The sequence below is a fragment of the Cydia amplana genome, chromosome 6 (genome assembly GCF_948474715.1).
Source record: "Cydia amplana chromosome 6, ilCydAmpl1.1, whole genome shotgun sequence".
Classification (NCBI taxonomy): Eukaryota; Metazoa; Arthropoda; class Insecta; order Lepidoptera; family Tortricidae; genus Cydia; species Cydia amplana.
Window position 1 is genome coordinate 18,957,256 of NC_086074.1, and position 21,714 is coordinate 18,978,969.

A 21,714-nucleotide genomic window follows, 5' to 3' on the forward strand; every position below is an offset into this window, starting at 1 on the left:
CAGACTCTACTTAGTTTAAAAGTCATTATACGTATTACAAATTAAAGATATCTTATTGATACGGTTTTAACACCCCCTGGCACTGATTAAAATAACCGACTTGGTTTCACATTACATCTCAAAACTTTTTTGTAGTAAAAGCGTTGCGAGACTTGCACCTTTTTACATGTAATGTTTTTGATGGGATCTTGTTTTCTGAATACCGCGGTGAGTCTACTGTGTCAGATTTAAAAATTGAATAGCAATAATAGTGTTGAATAGCATTGTTGACCCTTATCATTATCACGAGTACTAGGAACTACATATATTATTGATGTTTTTATAGGATTTTGATTAAGCAAATCCTTTTAAAGGATCTTAATTAGGTAATTAATTAATTAAAACTTTATTGCAGGATATAAAATTTTACAAAAGGCGGACTTAATGCCTTTAAGCATTCTATACCAGTCAACCATTGGGGTAAAGAGACGGTCTAGCAAGACTTGCGTTTTCGCGCGCGAGTCCATACTTGAAGTCGCGCTGGATGTATGGAGTCGCGCGCGAGAACGCAACTCATGCTAGACCGCCAGAAACATGTAGTTAGTGCAGGATCTTTACCTTTGAAAATCTATGAAACACATAATACGAGGGCTGTTTGATAAGTACCCGTTTTCCAAATGTATTAATATCACGGGCCGAAAATATGTATACAATCGTTTTAAGCCATTTTTCAGAGGTGGGAAATTTTTTAAAAAACAGCATTCTTTTGTTTTTTTCTCATTTGACAGCGATTTAGTGAAAGCGTGAACTTAAAATTGTGAAAATGGAGAAAGAGCAGTATCGGTCTGTAATTAGATTCTTGTTTTTGGAAGGAAAAACATGTGATGAAATAAAAGTAAGAATGCAAGCGGTTTACCATGAATGTGCTCCTTCTATGACAACCGTCAGATATTGGTTTAACGAGTTTAAGCGGGGGAGAACAACCGTCTTTGATGAGGATCGCTCAGGCCGCCCAATTGAGGTGACTACAGACGATATGGTTAAGAAAATTGAAAATATCGTTTTAGCCGACCGCCGAATTGAACTTTGAGAAATCGTTGATGCTGTAAATGTTCCAATCGAGCGGGTACAAAACATATTAGAAGATAAATTGGGTATGAAGACAGTATCGGCGAGGTGGGTGCCGCGTTTACTCACGGAGGAGCAAAAACGGAACCGACTGACTACTTCGGAGCAGTGTTTGGCCGTGTTCAAACGTAACCCGAAGGAGTTTCTGCGTCGTTTCGTGACCGTAAACGAAACGTGGGTCACCACTACCCTCCGGAAATGAAAGGGCAGTCGAAGCAGTGGATTTTACCGGGTGAACCTGCGTGAAAGATAGCAAAAATCGTTCCATCGGCTGGAAAGGTCATGGCGACCGTTTTTTGGGATTCGCAGGGTATTATACATATTGAGTTCTTAGAAAAGGGGAAAACGATAACAGGGCAGTACTATGCCAATTTATTAGATGAATTTGACGCTGTGTTGAAGGACAAACGACCCCATTTAAAAAATAAAAAAGTACTGTTTCATCACGACAACGCACCAGCTCATTCGTCTAGAGTTGTGATGGCTAAATTAACACAATTACGCTACGCCCTATTGCCTCACCCCCCGTATTCTCCAGATTTGACCCCATGCGATTTATTTTTGTTTCCCAACCTGAAAAAATGGCTCGGTGGTAAGCGATTTGGATCAAATGACGAAGTCATTGCCGCCACAGAGGCCTATTTTAATGACTTTCCGAAATCATACTTTTTGGATGGTTTATTGAAGCTTGAATATAGGTGGAACAAGTGTATAGAGTTAAAAGGAGACTATGAAGAAAAATAAATGCATATAAACAAAAACAACTGATAATTTTTTTCATAAACGGGTACTTATCAAACAGCCCTCGTATGTTACTGTGACACTGAACAGAATATGCCTACGTCTAAGTTTTTTTGAAGTGAAAACTTCTTTAGCGGCGCTGTGCACTTTTTGAGGTGGGGAAAAAATGTTAAACTCGAGACAGCGTAAGACGATCACGTGACCGTAAGACGTAAGATGTCATTGAGTTTTCACTTCTGTCGGCACTTCCGGAGTGCAACCCGTTGTTTTTTGTTAATTTATCGCTTCTCTGCTATCGCGTTGCTTCACACACAAAATGCTTACGTGTAGTGACCAACCCGGTTGACTTACCTGACTTGACTTAAAGTCCGATGTCCCCCAGGTGGGGCAGAGGCTTGCTTTTGCTTCGCCTCGGCCATGATAGCCCGATTGCCGTCAACTCGAATGCCAATGAACGCCGCCAGGATTGTTTGGGACGGCCTGATCCTCTGCTTGCCTAGGTACGTGGTCGGGATCCCTTCTAAGAGTGTGACCGATCCAGGTACACTTGGCTACTACAATATAATTTAGACTCGCAAGACTCGATTTCTCAACACTACCCGAGACTATTTGTGAAACAAAAACCGCGAGCGAACCAAGCGAGCGACTCGTAAAACGGCAACTTTTAATCAGAAACGCATAAGACGCCCATGGCCCACCTGAATTCTTATTAAACAGAAAGAAAGTTAGCGGAGTACCTAATCCGGAATAACGTCGCCGGAATTGTGAATATTATTTCAAATGGAAATTGATAAATTATGTGTGCCGCTTTGTGCGGGACTCTAGCGCCAAATGTATACTTGAATGTCTTTAATCTTTTTGAGGCAATATTCATGAGCGTGTACGGAACTACGATCTAATAAAGATAATCTGCCGTATCCGAACTTCAAGATATTCACAAGAGACGACACGTACTAGATCCATTCTAGATACGTTATAGTTTAGATTTCACCTAGTTTTCTCTTTTGCAGCGCAATTCGAGCAACCAATGTCACTTCTAAGTTAGATAGAGTTAGATATCTATTAGATGTGAATTGGATCTCTAAGCCATATCTTGTGTAAATCGTTCAAGAGTATCTCCAGAATCGCGCAAATGTCAAATTTGACAGGTTAGATCTTAAACATATCGTTATCGTATCTTGGCGATGTCTAAAAGATATACAGATGTCTATAAAAAAAAGTTTAAAAAGTAATTAAATGTAGCATATATTAGCGTTGTTGTAACACGGGCATTACATATAACTCAACCAAACAATTTTCGAACATCGATGGACCGAGATTGTACTTAAGCTTGAAAGTAACCTCCTAAGGAAGCGACCTACTCGGGCTACTCCGCCTAAAAGGAAATTTATTTGTGAACATCGACTTCCGCATCTGTAAAAAATTACTTAGGTACTTCAATCGTAAGTCATTGCTTAATATATACTTATAAGCAAGTCACAACAGCAACTCTGCATTTAATCGTTAGTTTAAACACCATCGGAAACTCCAAGAGTTCTCAAACTCTATTCCGAGTTTAGAATCGCAGGTAAATAAATCACTGTTAACGTACGTGCATTATTAAAGTGCGGGCAAGTTTGTCACATTCGATAATTTGCAAGTTTTTCCCGCGCGGGATGTGGGTCAAGTGAGAGGTGAGGGAGCGCTGTTAGGCTGCGGGTGCACGGGCACATTCAATTTTAATCTTTAAGGCCCACTTGCACCATCCCACTAACCCGGAGTTAAGCGGTTAAACCGTAACCCTGTGTCAAATTGTACTGGTAACCATGGTAACTCCAGGTTTAAACGGTTAACCCCGGGTTAGTAGTATGGCGCAAGTGGGGCTTAGATGTGCAAATCCAAATAAACGTTGTATCTATCTATCTAAGAGGAAAGGGGACTAACGCTTCTCCATATAAACGTAGTCTCCATTTTTCTTTCTGGATGTTAACATTATCTGCTTTTCCTAACGGTTGACGACTGGTAGAGAATACATTATGGCATAAGGTTTGCCTTTTGTACTATGTGTTTTCTTTTGAGGAATAAAGATTAAATAAATAAGAAAGTAATAATATGTTTTTACAAATCGATGTATTGTATATCGACCATAGTAATGCCGCTTCGTTTGACTTATTTCGATATTTAAAAATAAATTCCGCCATTTGTAAAAATATTGGGATAGTATAAAATATTATATTTTTTCTTGACGACGTTCTTCGTGTACCCCCAGGCTTACAACACACATTCAAATGACTGCGTGGTGTACTTACCTTTGTGAATGAGTGCAGCGCAAAGCTCGTGTGCATTGTGTGTTGTTGTGTGTGTGATACACAACAGTAAGCGGCACACTGATGTAAATCTGTGGTTATAGTACAATACAGCCGGCGGTGATGAGATCAGTACCATAACTTCATACATTTTTAAAATTAAGTTATTTAGCCTGTTTCTATCTTCTGTAAGAATAATTAAATGGTGTTTTATGGTGTGTAATGTTTAATGTAAAAGAAAACTATAGTTTACTTGTCACAATGCCACTAAACTTGGTGTAACGTTATATGGTATAATGTAATTTTTATTGTACGATTTGTTTGTTGTATTTTGACTTGATCTTAACCGTAATGGACATATGTTATGCCCATTTCGATATAATTTTTAAATAGTATTAAAGACATGTTGTGTAATGCCATTAGTAATTACATTTTATTATAATAGTGGCAGTACTAAACACTTTATTGCACAAATCAAGTACATAACACAGAGATAACAACCCAAGTAACAATTTGTGGTACTATAGTAGTCAAGAGAACGTTTTCAATACCACCTACTGGCCCTATAAAAGACCTAAGAAGGCCCTATAAAGCCGAAATGGCGCATCTTATGTGCCATTCAGTGACATAGCAGACCTGTAGCAGTGTCAGTCGTGACGTTTTAGGTCTATAAAAGTGATGTAATAATGACTCTTGTGCTAATTTGTTGTCAGTAACGCCATTATAGTGTTAATTTATACTATAGTAGCATTTGTGATTCCATTATATCACCTTTTTATGCTATAATAGAATTTATAGTTCCTTTACAACGCAGCAATTCGTCAGTAAAGATAAACAAAAACGGTTCAACACAAGGAAACTTGGAATTGTATAATAAGTGGTAAGTAAAGAGTTTATAATATGCATTATTTAGATGTCGATTAAATTCATCTTTACTGCAAAAATGTGTATGGGACGGAAGTTTTACCGTTAGAATAGTATTAGATTAATGAAGTATTTTAAATGCGCCCTGGATTTATATATGATTTTAATAAAATAATTAAATATAATTTAATAAAATAAAATGAATGGCACCATAGTTACAATTATGAAGCCAATAAGTAAAACATACACTCTTATAGGCTAACTATAGAACTTACGACGAAGTATTCACCGCCATCATGAATAAAATTCCAAATAGGTTCCAAAAGAATTTTGCCGTGACCCAGCTACACCTACAAATTCTTTAGAAAGACATAGGATATTTATTTAATTTAGATGTAGTCATTACTGTTGTTTTCTTTTTCAGTGTCATTGGTAAAAAAATGTGCTAATAGTGGATGTCGATAAATATCTAAACTGTCACGATTTTCTGCTTGTATCGTCGTTTTGTGTTGTTTGTGTTGTTGTATTGTTGTATTTGTGATTTGTCATTGCTTGATAAATCTAAACTATAATGACTAATATCACTGGGAACTTTTTTATCAATTCATTTATATAAAAAATATTTTGTACGGAACCACATTATGTGGCTTAGGCCTGAACTGATATAAGCAAGATATAAGTAGCCATTACAGGTCAAGTTTATCATTTAAAAGTAGTCGTTTTCTACCTTTATGTATCTAAATGGGTTTATAAAAGACATAAAAACTCAGCTATAACGCTGTTATCTTTTAAAAGAAAAACCAAAACCACTATACAACGGTTTTGTGATATAAAAGAGTCATTGTGACGTTTATAGCGATGAGATATAATAGGGATTTAAAAACTACTATAGCGCTTTTTAATGCTATAAATATGTCCCAAAAACGCTACTATAGAGCAAAACAGTTCTATAATAGTGTTCGTATCACTACTAAAGTATTATGTACTATAGCAGTGATCTCTAAAGCCACTATATCCTAAAATTGTTGTATAGTTGGGTTTTTTGTCACTGTTAATACACAAAATTATAGCGGCTTGCAGGGAACCTTAATAGCGCAAATTAGTTGCATAAAAGTAATTCTAAGTACCACTATACAGTAATATTGCTCTATAGTAGCTATATTTGAACCTACTATAGTACATGCCTATAACGGCTCTATAAAATGATGATGTAAACCTTTACATCAGTTGCTTATAGAATAGTTGCATAAAAGTGATTCCAAATACTATTATACAGTAATATTGCTCTATAGTGGCTATATTTGAACCTACTATAGTACACGCCTATAACGGCTCTATAAAATGGTGAAGTAAACCTTTACATCAATTTCTTATAAAATATATTAGCTGTATAAGCCTATAGAGCAAAAAAGTGTTGTCAAACGCTTTTATACAACAGGTGGTCACCTCTGAAACCTTAATACGACGTCTATACAAGCTTTTAGCGATAAAAACTAAAATTATAGGACTAAAATGTTACTTAGGAAGTACATAACAGTTTATTAAACTTTCAGTACAAATACATATTGTCCAACAAACTTAGCCGTGTTGTTTGTAAAATAATGCTGAAAATTGCTTACTATACCAGTTGCAATTTTCCCACAACTTTACTGTAGTCCCTGGCGCACACGACAATAAAGTGCGATTTACGGCAAATGATGATGATGAAATTTCCTTTTGCAGAGTTGCTCCTTTTGACTCACAGATTGATTTGGGAAGGGGAGCCAATCGAATTTTTGATGCAAAATTTTGAATTCAAGGGGGGTGCCCCCCGAAGTTTGTAAAAAATAAAGTTTTGCTATTTGGTCAAGTTTGGTATCATTTTCGTGTAACTCAAGGATGCACAATTCATTTCTGATATTTAATTTATATAGTTTCATATAAATAATTTGATAAAAATGTAAAATAAAAATTTGCTATTTTATTTTTTTCGGAATAAATGCCAAAGTTTTCCTTATTTTAATATATACACAAAAAATAAAAATTTCATGAAATAGCCCTACTATTCCTCGTTATAAAAAGTATACACATGGAATATTTATTTCTAAAAAATGTGAAGAAAAAAAATAAAATGTAGACCCACTTTCGACCACCAGCTCACCGAATAGTATACAACGATGTGTGTTACAGCTATTAGAATTACGGCGTTTGATGATGATGAGATACCTTTTAGCATAATGAGTCCTTTTGCATCAAACATTCGATCGGCTCCCCTTCCTAAATCAATCTGTGAGTCAAAAGGAGCAACTCTGCAAAAGGAAATTCCATCATCATCATTTGCCGTATAATTAAGTATGCACCAGGGACTACTGAAAAATGTGCCTAAGCAAAATTTAGTACTCTTGGGGACTTGAAAAAACCGGCCAATTGCGAGTCGGACTCGCGCACGGAGGGTTCCGCACCATCAACAAAAAATAGAGCAAAAAAATCGTGTTTGTTGTATGGGAGCCCCTCTTAAATATTTATTTTATTTTATATTTAGTATTTGTTGTTATAGCGGCAACAAAGATACATCATTTATGAAAATTTCAACTGTTTAGCTATCGCGGTTCTTGAGATACAGCCTGGTGACAGACGGACGGACGGACGGATGGACGGACGGACGGACAGCGAAGTCTTAGTAATAGGGTCCCTTTGGGTACGGAACGCTAAAAATAAAAACAAAGTAAGTACAATTAGCGATACTTCGTTATCACCGTTAGCCTCGAGGTACTTATACGGAGTCATAATACTGTAAACTGTATTGTGTCAATGGAACCGTTTGAGTTGAGGGGTGCTGATGGATTGTTTTCCTGCTGTGTGCGGTAAAAAGTTGACTGTCATCGTTTATTACATGCTCCTAAATTAAATCGTTCCCTTTTTTATTTTATTAAAAATGGGCTTACTCATGGCCACAGACTAGCCGAGGCGAAGACGTGGCCTACGATGGAGCGAGTCTGCCCAGAAAGTGCCTGCTATTAGCTGATCGGCACAATTTTTCTCAGCTTGCAACGAGGCCAATTTAAGGATGACTCCTGCTAGACCGGGCCAGGGCCGGGCCGGAGCTTCGTTTTCTATGGAAAGGATCACGTGATCACCGGTAATCTGTCATAGAAAAGTAAGCGCCGGAAGCTCTGGCCCGGACCCGGCCTGGTCTAACGTGAGCCATCCTTAATGCTTCTAATTGTCAGCTCTCTCACTCACTGGTGGTTCACTGCGGCCACTATAAAAATTGTGCACATAAAAATTTAGTTAAATTTGAAAATCTTTAAGTGTAGGTACCTAATGTGACTATGACACTAATGATACCATTTCACTTGTTTCAGATTCATGTCATGCGCTGATTTCCAACGCTATGCTAACTTTACGTGAGTTATATATTATAACATATTATTTTATTTAAATAGAAACGACCAATATTTAAACTAAAGAAATACTAGTGTGCTAAAACAGCGCGATAATATTGTAACTTATTTATATTATGTAATTGATTTTAAGTAAACTGTCAGAGTACCTGGGAAGACCGACTGGTGGCCGCCCGGTAGGTCGGCCCAGAGGGGCTACCGCGAAAACCGAAATTCGCAAATTGCGGGGATCTTTCTCTATTACTCCAATGAAGGTGTAATTAGAGAGACAAGGACAGATGACCGCAATTTGCCAACTTCGATTTTCGCGGTTATAGCCCAGATACCGCTGGGGAGACAGTGTGGAAGCGGATCTGCGTCAGCTTCAAGCCGATAATTGGCAGGTAATGGCGCAGGATCGGGAAAAGTGGTGTGCTCTCGTTTCGGAGGCCAAGATCCTCTTTGGGTCGCTGAGCCGTAATAGTTAGTTAGACTATTAAGGAATGTTTCTTTGACATATGTATATTGTAGCTTGTAGCCCACAGCGCGCCAAGCGGGACGTTTTGAAACTCAAAATCCCATACAAAATAAGACTTAACGCAAACGCGTACGTCACGTCATGCTATCGAATGAAATTTACACTAGGGGTACAGGATGGTAGCCACAATCGTGCTAAATAGACAATAGTTAGCCGCAGAAAAGAAATAGGTAGGTGTTTTAATTAAAGTTTAATATTTAGTAAATTAAAAATCCAGCTGTAACTCACAACGAAAACTCTAAAACATGTTCCAAGTTTTGAGTTAGAATTACTTTGTGACGAAGTTAATTCCGAGACGCGATAATTCGCTTCATTACAGTTCAGCAAGTCTATTAGCAGCTTTATTAGTGCTAGTGACCTCAGGTCTAGTCTAGGGTCTAGGTTTATAATGCATTGGGTAGATACCACTTATCTTATACTTTCACAAAAATTACTCGATGTAGATCGTTTTCTTGAGTGTGCATCGCCCGGTCTGGCCTAGTGGGTAGTGACCCTGACTGTGAATCCGCGGTCCTGGGTTCGAATCCCAGTAAGGGCATTTCTTTGTGTGATGAGCACTGATATTTGTTCCTGAGTCATGGTTGTTTTCTATGTATTTAAGTACATATTTGTATATTATATCTATCTTTGTCTGAGTACCCACAACACAAGCCTTCTTGAGCTTACCGTGGGGCTTAGTCAATTTGTGTAAAAATGTCCATTACTATTTATTTATTTTATTTATTATTATTTATACATAAATATGTCAAGGAAATTCAAACTTTGAACTTTCATTTGAAAGTCGGCTGAACAATAGGAATTAAGGACCTTCCTCTTTTGAAGTTTGAACAAAGAAACTTCCCTTTTCATCGCAACCCGCACCACTACAAGACACTAGTGACGTTCATAATTAACAAACGACAAATTCACTTCCGAAGTAGGTCACCTCAAATTTCTTTTATAAGAAAGGTCGTAAGCGCCGTAGATACTCATATGGACATACGATGTTTTTAAGTTGAGAATACTGTCTGCCTTGGGACCTCATTACGATGTCATAACCGTTAGACGCTATCTCATAATCGTTAGCTTGATTAGAACGTGTGACGGATGAATGAAATAATAATTGTGGTAGTGTTTGAAAGTGCTCATAGAGGGCGTTGAAACTATCTTGTCGATTTTCTGAAAAGCGCTAGAGAATTAAGGTTTTCGTATAATAGTTTTCGTGTTGTAAATTCATAAAAAAATAATGTTACAAATTACAATTTCTTATTAATAATTTGGGAATGAATCGAATCAAAAAATATGTTTGTATAGTTTGTCAAAGGACTGCCTCATTTCAAACATAGACAGAGAGAATCACACTATCTTTGTCTTACACTAGTACTAGCATCCAAAAGAAAAGGATGAGTATAATTTTCCTGGTTTTTACTGACTGACAAATGGTTTGACCAACTATATATTTCATATCAATGCATTCATTAGAAGTTTACAGTACATGGATCCAGAATAGGTTAAGTCCTTTTTACAGTAAAAGTAAACGCAGATGATCTGAACACTGTTTCAGCATGATTAGTATTTTGTATCCTGCACATACTTCGTAATAAATTTGTCACTTCCTTTACACAACACAGTCCATATTTCAGCAAGTAATTGAAGTGAAGACATTTACTACAATATCCATTATACCTACATACCATTATACATACGGACCAGTATAGTTTGAGCTCTGTTTTCATATATTTAGTACTTACGACACTCGGATATTGGTACTGGAATAAACGAATTCGCAGTAGCGATATTTCTTATGAACATCGGAAGTCGTAATCCATTTGTTAGGAAACATCCCATGTATGTTACAGACTCCATTGTTAGAGGTTTTTTATGTTTGTTAAAGTTCAAGGTCATGAACAAAAGAAATCATGAGGATATTTGTAAAAAAGCTGACTATTGCAGTCGCATATTGTATTGATTCGTCAGACTTTGAATTGCCGTCCTTCGGCCGGGTTCGTACTAAGATACGTCACTGACTGAACTGACGTTTTTGTTTGAAGAAACAAATTTTTGACGTATCTTAAGGGGCACTGATTAACAGTTAGCCGGACGGTATCGGCCTGTCAGTTGTTCGGAACTATCAACTTTTTGTTCTAACTTACAGGCCGATACCGTCCGGCGGACTGTTAATCAGTGGGCCCCTTTAATGTTCTAATCAGGCCGCTTAACCCTAGAGTAGTACTGGCACTGGCAGTCTGGTACTCATTTCATGGGCAGTATTTCGACGCCCATACTTACCATGTTTTTTTTTTGTTTTAAATAAATAATGAATCAGTTAGTAATAATTTTAATGGGATACAATAAAAACTATTAGTAAAAGTAACGTTTATTATAGTTTTACACTTAATAAAACAACGAAAACGTAAAAATGACGGTGATAATGATGCCGTGATTTGCTCATGTTACAGGGTGCTTCCTGTAACATGAGCAATAAATTAAACTGTAGGCTGTACTCCTCAAACTGATCAACATTTATTCAGCAACTTTTAAAAATAATGTATGTTTTGATTTGTATTACACTTTAAAGTTTATTCTAAGACGCAATGTATTGCAAATTTTCTTATGTATAAAGCCTGACATGTAACACCAAACCACAGAATAAGTAATAGTATTGCCAAACACACTGATGTCAGCGTACATTGAAGGCAATAGTTATTTTGTATGAAAAAGAGGAAGTCTAAAGGATTCATAATTTTTAAAAGTTGTTTAACTAAAGTTTTATAGTTTGAGGAGTATAATATATGTTTTAATTATTTGCTCGTGTTATAGGCAGCACCCGGTATAATCACAGTTTATTCATCACGGGCGGCAAAGTTTCATAGCGCAAGTACTCTAGGGTTAAACTGATTTGACAGACACAGTTACAAAACTGCTAGAATATTTTTTTCCAAATTATCTAACCGTTTCGTGCCGTGTTCCATTTTCGAAAACTTTTGGCTGTGGCGGCGAACAATTATTGCATGACACGACAGGCGTGCCTTACGCCACAGAATATGATAGTACGCCTATCGTGTTAATAACCACACGTTAAAAACATCGCGGAATCGGTTAAAAACATTCACGCAACCCGATGAAGTTCGCAATAACTAACCCCCTTATTCTAAACGCGCTACAAACCTCAATTAGCTAATAATGGTTTGTCCTTATCTGTCATTTTGAATTATGTATTTGTAAGATAGGGATAAAACATAATTTTACTAAATCAGGCCCGTAAAGTCTTATGAATAAGAGGCTAAACTCCAACTCAGTTCAAAACTCACCTGTGTGCCAATCAAAGACGAAATTTGGAGCTCGAGGCTCGAGGCGCGCGCGTTCACCCGTGAACAGGCAAATATTTTAGTCCTCATTACTTGTTTACTTGGCTCGGGCGGATTTTTTGAACGTTATTTTAAGCTGCATCACCATGTTTTAAGTAAACACGTCGGATCAGTGGTTTCTAATGCAATTAGCGTTTTCCCTGATGATTTTGCTATTTTTTTAAAGCAAAGCGAAATATTAAATATAATTATATAATTAACTTTAATGTGGAGTCTTCATGTATTGAACTCTTATATATAGTTATATATGTTAGGTTGCCTTAATGAGCCGTGACAAAAAACAAAGATACACCTACTCGACCTACTCGTAACTAGTAAGATTATGGTGATATGTTAACATAAATTCATATTTCACATCCTTTAAATTTCGCGGCGCGGTGGCCGAACAAGTAAATGAAAAAAACGATATTATTCAATTTAGTAATTATATTAAGTTCTGTCCGAGCATACAGCATCCCAAACTCATCAAAATATAGTTACGGTTAAAGTAATAAAGTCATGGTAACCATCAAGGTATGTCCAAAATATTCTTAAATGTGGCACTAACACCTAATCAATATTTCAGCTAATTCCACTCAAATCGCTGTCGGCGGTAAGTCCGCCCCGGGGGACAGATATCCTCAGATGATGGATGTCGATGAATATATTATGCGGCGGTTAATCGATTTTGGGAAGTTCGGTAATTGTCTTAGGCGAGGATTTGTAAGTCGCATTGTGGATACAGTCTTAGTGCTGAGATGAGACCAGACGCGGCATTCGGACTTTACAAAATGAATCCCAATATTATTCCGATTTTTATTTTAAAATTATACCTAAATAATTATACATGTCACAAAGTATATATACATATCACTACTATAACTAGGCTAGATTGTTGGTTACAATTTACAATTGAGTGGAATAGGTAGATTATTTGCTACTCGATAGTGTGACTTGGCATGTTAATTTTTATCCATTGATTTAAAGTTTCATAGCTACTTTCCAAGTCGCACTATTAAGTAGGTAGCAAATAACATAACATTAAGATAAGATAACATAATATTAAATACAATTTTAAGTAAGCAATTGAAGAACGTTATGCATGACGGCTAGGCTTTAAAAGAACTGGGTTTTCAGTTAGATCTTCTTTTATTACCTAGATAACACGTATCCCACCAATGTACCTACCTATTGTACGAGTGAGGGTGTTATGACAAAATGATATCAAATTCAAATTTTGTAAAACTCGAATGCCGCATTAGTTTTGTATTTTATGGTGGGCGGAATGTTAGTCACAGCTGTGCTAGCTTCTCTATTGCAGGTAAAGGTCCCCATTTGTCTCTGATAGTTAATGGCTAATAGCATAGGAACATTTAATACCCGCAAGTTTTGCGCAGGCCTAATTGAAATTGGGAGCAGCTTAAGACTGTCATGAGGTTTTGGAAACTTAAAGCAATAAGGATGACTTTGTTAGACTGGTCCGTGTCCGGGCCGGAGCTCCCAGAGCTTCGTTTTCTATGGAAAGCATCACGTGATCGCCTGTCATCTGTCATAGAAAAGTAAGCGCCGGAAGCTCCGGCCCGGACACGGCCCGGTGTAACGTGAGTCATCCTTTAGGCAACGTTTTAAATTTTACCAATGCAATTGCTTGGTAAAACGTACCTAATCCGTTAAGTAACATTGTTCACAGGAATGACGACCGATTCCGGAACATTTTTGACCCTTCTGTTCCCAAAAAGTTAGAAAGATAAATTTTATGCTTTAAGTTTCAAGTATAACCTCTTAACATTCTTAAGCTGCTTTCAGTTTATAGCATAGAATAAAATGTATTCAGGACGCTTACGCTACGTCTTACGTAGGCGAACAACGCGCGAACGCCGCGCGGCCGCCGCGCCGCTTCGCGTCTAAATCGCTCACGTACGAGTAGGACATACTTATACGTATCAACGGTTTGTTTCATCCTCGCCGCGCCGCGCCGCGCCGTGTTCGCGCGTTGTCCGCCTACGTAAGCCGTAGCGTTACGCAGCGTACTACGTAGGCGAACAGCACGCGAACGCGAAGCGACGCGATGCGGCGCGGGGTGAATCAATCCTTTGATACATATAGAAGTGTCCTACGTGGGCGATCTCGTTGCGAACGCGAACGCCGTGGGTCTCCGTGCCGCGCCACGCCGCGTTCACGAGTTGTTCGTACGTAGCCGCAGCGTTGTACAAAAAAAAATAATAGGTACAAAAACATGTCACAAAAACGGTTGTAAACGTCACTGAAAAGGTTTCCACTCAGCTTGGTGATTTCAATCAAGTCTTAAATCCTACAGATTTTAAGAAGTAGAAAAGTTGAACATGCATTGATGAACAATTAGTGATGGTTGTGGAAATTTTCGGTGGCTACTAGTATACCCTTGATTCCGAATCCCTCAGGTCCGAAAGTACAGTCGGCGATAAATGAGTGTTTTTTAAAATGGAAATTATATTTGCTTTGTATTCGTTACTAAAAGTTAGCATTAAAATGTATTTAAAAAAATGAAATCAGCATTCATCTTCGTTTCATAAAAGTACCTAAATCGTTTTCGATTATATATCTTAGTTTTTTTTAATAAAATTTTTATATCGGTAATTTGCTGCTGGACCCCATTGACTTTATCCAAAACGGCGTATTTAACAAAATATGTCGAACATACCATACGTACTTTTAAATGGAACGTCTAAAACGCTTGCTCGAACACATTTGAGCAGACAGTAAACTACGCCCACAGATCACCACTTACCGCTAGACGCATCATTAAAAAAAAACTTAGGTGCATACGGAATTGTAAGAAACACAAGTATGCTATCGTTTAGTTGCATCTGTCAATATTTTATGTTACAACATGGTAATGTTTGATGACCTAGAATATTAACTAGATTTATATAATTTTGTTTATCTTTCATCGTTAATGTTCTCACTCATTTCCTCAAAGGTCAACTGGAAGAGACCCCATACATGGATAAGTTCGCCTTTGTTGTATATATTTTACTCTGTATATGTACAATAAAGTATATACATTCATACATGTATGAGTGCATCCTGCGCGCATTATTATGTTTTATGGTGCCTAAATGCGTGTTCTTAAGTAATATTTGTATGTGACTACTTTGGAATAGCAGGTGCATGCGTGTCAAACGTGAACTTAACTGTAGAGGAGAACACCCGGAAGCATTTTTGCCCAAGTAGAAACGGAAAAGTTTCGCTTGAGCTTTGCGCTCGCTCGTTATGATGATATGACCATATTTCAAAATACCGAACGTGCCTTCCAGTGTGAAGTAATCTACGAGCAGGCCTCACACGCCCGAACGTCGCGCCGGAAGCGTCGCCGGGCCCGGAAATCGAGTAGGTCACGGCAGCGCTGCTCGAACATTTAACAATCCATCAGCTTCTTGGTAGACTGAGATTTGATGGCAAATTCGTAGCTTTTGGGGCCATGGGAACATAATAAATAATAGTACTAGGTACAGAAGGTTCACTCTCTAACAAAACGCGTCTAATACGACAGATATGACCGATGTCCGTGCCGTAGCGGTGCGCGGTGCGCGGCAACTACTATGGCTAGACACCAAAATTGGTGTGGGCCATATGTACTTGTAGCGACGCGACGTAATCGCGGAGTGAGCCAAACCTGCCATGGGACGTCTAGTGGCGTTATTCAATGTCGTTCTTTATGTCTCTAAGAATGTTTCGGTACTAATGCATTGATGTCAATTTCCGGGAATCGGTTATAAGTAAAGGATGGCAACAACAACGCCGCAACAGTATTGCAGCTGCAGTTGACACCCGAATGTCACCTTAGTGTAAGGCCTGAGTGGACGCTCGGAGCGGAGCGTTCGGCGGGGCGTGCAGCGTGGCGTCGGGCTCACAAGTGATTTGAGCAGCGTGCACTAAGGCCGCTCATATACGCTTGAATTTGTTTTACATGCACGCCGCACGCCCCGCCCCGCTGCACGCTCTACATGAGCGTCCACTCAGGGCTTACACTTAGGATAACATTCCATTTCTGACCGCAGCTACTGGTACTGAACGCGTCGCTGTTACTGTCAATTTCCATAGTAAAATGAACAGTAGTGCAGCTGTCGTTGGAAATGGACTGTCACCTTAACGTTGGTCAGTTCGTCGATTATGCATAGCGGTTTAAAACATACGTTTAGTGTGGAGTGGCCATAATACTTACAACATAAATAATATCGCAAGGGATTCTCTCGACATTGTTATCTACCCACAGACAGGTACATTATGTTTGTGTTTAGAGCTGGAATATTATTTATTAAAACTGCTCATATACTTATGAGCAAATGACGTCATAAATACAATAATGTTCTTTATGGATCTTTATGGTGTAATGGCTCCTCTACACGATGGGCCAACGCCGCCCACTCCAAGGGACGCAGCCATGCGGTAGAATGAGATAGCAATATCACTTGCTACCTCTAACGCATAAATGCGTCCCTTGGAGTGGCCGGCGTTGGCCCATCGTGTAGACTGTAGATGAGCCATAACATACATTACGCGAGTGGACTGGCTGCGACAAACATAAATAACTTTTTAATTCCGCATCAAAAACGTTAATATATTTTTTTAATGTTGAAACAAAACATTAAAAATAAACAGCTTAATCCGCTTAGCAAGAAATGGAAGATAATTTTTATTTGGACTCAAGGTAACATGCGTTAGAACAATCTTTTAAAAATAGCTTACAAGCTCAAGAAAAGCCAGTTTCATGCTGTATTTGTTGAAACTAGCTTGCAACAATGATGTTGGCATGTAAGTTATATCATTATTGGAACATATAGTTCCTATATATACTGGCATGAACTACGGCTGTCTAAATAATAAGTTTTCCAAGACAGACGTCACATTTTGTAAATATGTCCTTCTCTTCTGATCCATTGCACAATATATTTTGTAAAACTAGTCTGGTCTATTCAGTAATCCGTGTAATCTCTAACTTTATTTCCATGATCTAAGCAAAGACATAATATGTAACTCCTTATAAGATGAATAAAGTCTAAAGAAAAAACGTGCCTCGGAAATCAAGAAAAAGTCATTCTCGGATAGATGGCGCACACACCTTTGGCCTATGCTCAGATGAAGAACATGGGTTAAAATGATATAAAAATAATAAAATCATTTATCCCTACAATACATTTCTTGATAGATTTATACATTTTAATTTTGAGTTTTAATCGTGTGTCGATAGATGGCAGTAAATTTACGGTGACTACAAAATTTACTATGACAGGGCCCCTCTATACTATCTATTCTCTTTGCTATAAGTCTTCAACGCATGTCGAATAGCGGCCACCTCAAAGGGCGCGGAAGCAACTCTTTCAGCCTCTCCGTGGATGCGCGATCTAATAAAAGCGGCCAAAGCCATTGTCTAGCCTCTCGAATCGAGCACCTCGCCAGGATGTGAGTCGAGTGCTTTTTAAATACGTTACGCTATGATTTTGCGAGGGGTTTGTGAAAGGTGGTTGAAATAAGGGCGTCCGCTAGCGTGGGCGGGTGCACGGAGCGGGTTAACGAAAAGTTGTATATCAGCAACGTTGAGAGATGTTTTTACGAAACTTTCATAAACCCACACTCGTATTTTAATGCCCTTCATTATGTAGCAGTCACATAAACTACTACAAGTACAGTTGCCATCAGGTACGCCTCTATTGTCGGGGCGTTAGAGTGCGTGTTCACGTTCAGATATTGTGAACACCTTGGCCGCTCCGATATATCTGATGGCAACTGTACATGTCAACTGTACGTGGTTATATAAGTGTTATTAATATTTTTCAATTAATCCTCAAGTGTGGCGCTAGCTGGTCATTTTCCATTGAAAAGTTTAAATTAAATCCCTTGGCCGTAAAGCGCTTCATAAAGTTTATGTCACAGCACGGCTCTTGTTGATAATATACTGTCGTGACCCGTGATATTAACCATTTTATGAAATCATACAAACGATTAAATTTGTATCCACATGTGTGGCAAAGTGAAAATGACCCTTTTGGTTGAAATGTCTTTTTTTACACTGACAGATCGGTATCGTATCGCTGTGACTTTTTATAAACATTGTTCGAATCGGGCCGTGACTGTGTGTGTAAACATAACGAGTTAATATATTAAACATAACATAACTTTTCCATAAACTATTCTGAAACACGATTATATTGTTTCGCAATCGTGAAACCGTTTCTAAATTTATGTTAAAACAGAAGGACATCTGATAAACAAAACAACAGGGATGAAAACTAACTTTTATAGCACTGTAACTTTCACCATAATGCAAGCCTTTGCAGCAGAGGTGAGTTTGCTCTGGCCGGCGGATAGTGTATTTGAATATTGTTAATTTCTTTTTAATTACTTTGGAACTACGTGCACTAAGTTACGCTTTGGAAATGAGCTTTTACAGTAAACGTATTGTACAGTCAGACTCAACAGTAGTGAGTGATACTACTATTATCTAATAGATGTACAAAAATATACAAATAATATAGGTAAAACCGGCGTTAATTTGCGGAAATCTTTATTGATTCAAACAAAAATATTTATTTTCTAATTTGCGAAGTAATAACGTCTATCAATGCTAGCCCATTAATATTACGTACATACTTTTGTTTTATATAATATAACTACGAGTATATTATGTAGAACAAAGCTAAGAAAAAAATCGTGCTCTGAGTTTGGCAGTTAAATTAAATATAATATCATTAAATATCACTTTACACTTATAATAAAATCAACTTTCGATCGGATGCTTTTGGCGCCTTGCTGTATCTGCTGACTGTACATAAATAGACGGTTCTGATATCGTAAATGAATTTAAATTAATAATACCCGTATAGTTTTACTGTAGATTAAACTTCGGGAGAAAGTGTTTCGGGGGTATTTTGAGACTGGAACTATGAGTTCATAGTATTTTCTTTGTCCGCACTCATATTTAATACCTATACCTAAAGTGTCATTCTATGGAACTTGCTAACTATGTAAACAAACCGCCATATTGAAAATGTCAAAAAATAAGAATTTACTAGTGACTTTTGTTTACAAGTTAGCAAGTTCCATAGAATGACACTTTACGTATATTTTAGCGCAGTAAAAGCTAAGAGAGAAATTATATTTTCAATAAGGAAGAGGAAATGCCGCAATGTACTTGTACTTTCTTTAAAATAGGTACATAACTGGAAAAATAATCTAGACTGGCTAAGATGTACCTACTTATATGCAGGCATTTTAATTAACCGGATATCATTACCCACTTTCCTCACTAGTTGGGTAAATATAAACATACTGTAAATTTTGCAGCGCTGGTGGCCTAATAAAGTAAGAGCGTGCGACTTTTAATCCGGAGGTCACGGGTTCGAACCCCGGCTCGTACCAATGAGTTTTTCGGAACTTATGTACGAAATATCATTTGATAAATATTCACCATTCGCTTTTGAAGGAAAACATCGTGAGAAAACCGGACTAATCCCAACAATTCCTAGTTTACCCTCTGGATTGGAAGGTCAGATGGCAGTCGCTTTCGTAAAAACTAGTGCCTACTCCAATTCCTGGGATTAGTTGCCAAGCGGACCCCAGGCTCCCATGAGCCGTGGCAAAATGCCGGGACAACGCGAGGAAGATGATGATGACTGTAAATTTTGAGCCGATTGCGCTATGTATGTGCGGTAGGTATTAGTTTTGCAGTTCAATCCAGTCCCAGTGACAGCCTCACTGATTGGACAATAGTGCACGGAGCGCTCGGATTGATTCGCGTACACTGACTCATAAACATAAAGTCCACACTGGTCGTCAATCTAAATTACGTCGATATTATTTGCTTCTATATATCAAGAGTTTGGAAAAAGCCGTAACGAAGTTAGGCTCTAAAAAACTTGATTTTATTTTATATCGATATAAAGAACTCTTTTCTGAGGACAAAAGTGGATATGTCGTGATAGTCAAATTAAAAGTGAAATTAACAACTTGAGATTGAGTAAAATAAAATCATTAAAACTTCGAAATACTTTTAATTTTTTTTAATAAATTCCTCTAATGCAAGAATTTGAGTCTCAGAGCTACGGAAAATCCCAAGCCTTCGGACGTTGACCCAGCTCACAGGCCAATTCGAACGTACATTGACATCAGAATGATATTCGAATCACTTTATTTGGGCCATTTTATTTAAAGTTGTCTCTTACACTTTTTTTTCAAAATTGGGATTTTTTATGTTATTTCTACTCAAAATCATGAGCTCTTTTGATCCTAATAGGAGAAAAAAAGTGTCCCAAGATTTCCATATATTTTTCGATCTTTCCATTCCAGAACCGCCATACAAAGTCTATGAAAAATGTTAACGGAATGGGAAAAAAACCTTTTTTTCTCCTATTAGGACAGAAAGAGCTCGTGATTCTGAGTAGGAATAACATAGAAATTCACAAATTAAAAAAAAAGTGTAGTGGACAACTTTAAATAAAATGGCCCATTTAGTTATCGTACGTTTCGCCCGCGCCGCGCCAATATTTACATGTACAAACAGCAATAATCTTAACTGTCCATCGGTGGACCTTATGCCTTTTGTAATAAGGTTTACGAACTGTCAATTAACAGTTTCGGCGATGGTACAGACACAGACTAGTATAAGTGAAATGCACTAAAACTGAATGACATCATCACATCAGTTAGATGTCAATGTTCGTTCGAATTGGCCGGTCGGGATAAAAAGCAAATTAGCGCAAACGAGGTATTGGCGTGACCCTGGCTATGCACAGATAGTGTTTTTGCAGTCTAGGTTTTGTTGCGCGTGAAAATTGCTATCGTTTGAGTTTTTGTAATTTCATTGCGGTCTCGTTTGTGATGATGAATGCTTGTGCAGTGCAGATAGTTTGGAAAATGTATTTTAATAATATAAAATAATACTGGTACAGTTGCCATAAGAACAGATATCTAAACGTGACTGTATTATCAATGCGATAGAGTACATGTTTAGATATCTGTAACCGCCCAGAGGCATATCAAAAGTCCTCCCGTTTCATTGTAAGTATTTTGAATCTTTATTTTAACAAATCAAAGTTGCATTTTTCTCGGCAAGTTTTGATGTGTGGGTGGCTTTTTTACCTGTATAGTGATTGTATTGTATCTAATGGAAAAAAAACTACGGCAGAGTTTAACAAACATAGTAGCTGATATGGTTTTGCTAAATATACAGTAATCCAAATAAGGTTGCATTTTTGGGCCACCTTGTAATTTATGTCACGGATAAAAATGTTTGAAAAAATCGTCATTAAAATCACATGATCGGATATTCGCGGCATGGGCACGGGTCACGTCACGGCCCGGCTGGAAGCAATCGCGATGCGTCGTACGCAACTTCCGTTGCGAGAGTTGCTGGGTGCCCTACCCGGTTCGAAATGTATTTCGGGAAGTGGACACAGAAAAATACTTGATGAAATTTGCAGTGAAACAGGTATTATATGTGTTTTCAAATCCCA

At 37.8% G+C, this 21,714-nt stretch overlaps 2 protein-coding genes across 12 annotated transcripts in view; both read left to right on the forward strand.

Moving 5' to 3' along the window:
- LOC134649048 (rab5 GDP/GTP exchange factor) overlaps positions 1 to 21,714 on the forward strand; it is a 420,463-nt gene that overhangs the window by 165,855 nt on the left and 232,894 nt on the right. The window lies entirely within an intron of this gene.
- LOC134649042 (disintegrin and metalloproteinase domain-containing protein 11) overlaps positions 1 to 21,714 on the forward strand; it is a 631,585-nt gene that overhangs the window by 82,521 nt on the left and 527,350 nt on the right. For all 11 annotated transcript variants that reach the window (XM_063503746.1, XM_063503744.1, XM_063503743.1 and 8 more), the window contains exon 3: positions 8,342 to 8,383. In XM_063503746.1, the coding sequence (XP_063359816.1) occupies positions 8,342 to 8,383 (42 nt within the window). The remainder of the gene's footprint in view (positions 1 to 8,341; positions 8,384 to 21,714) is intronic.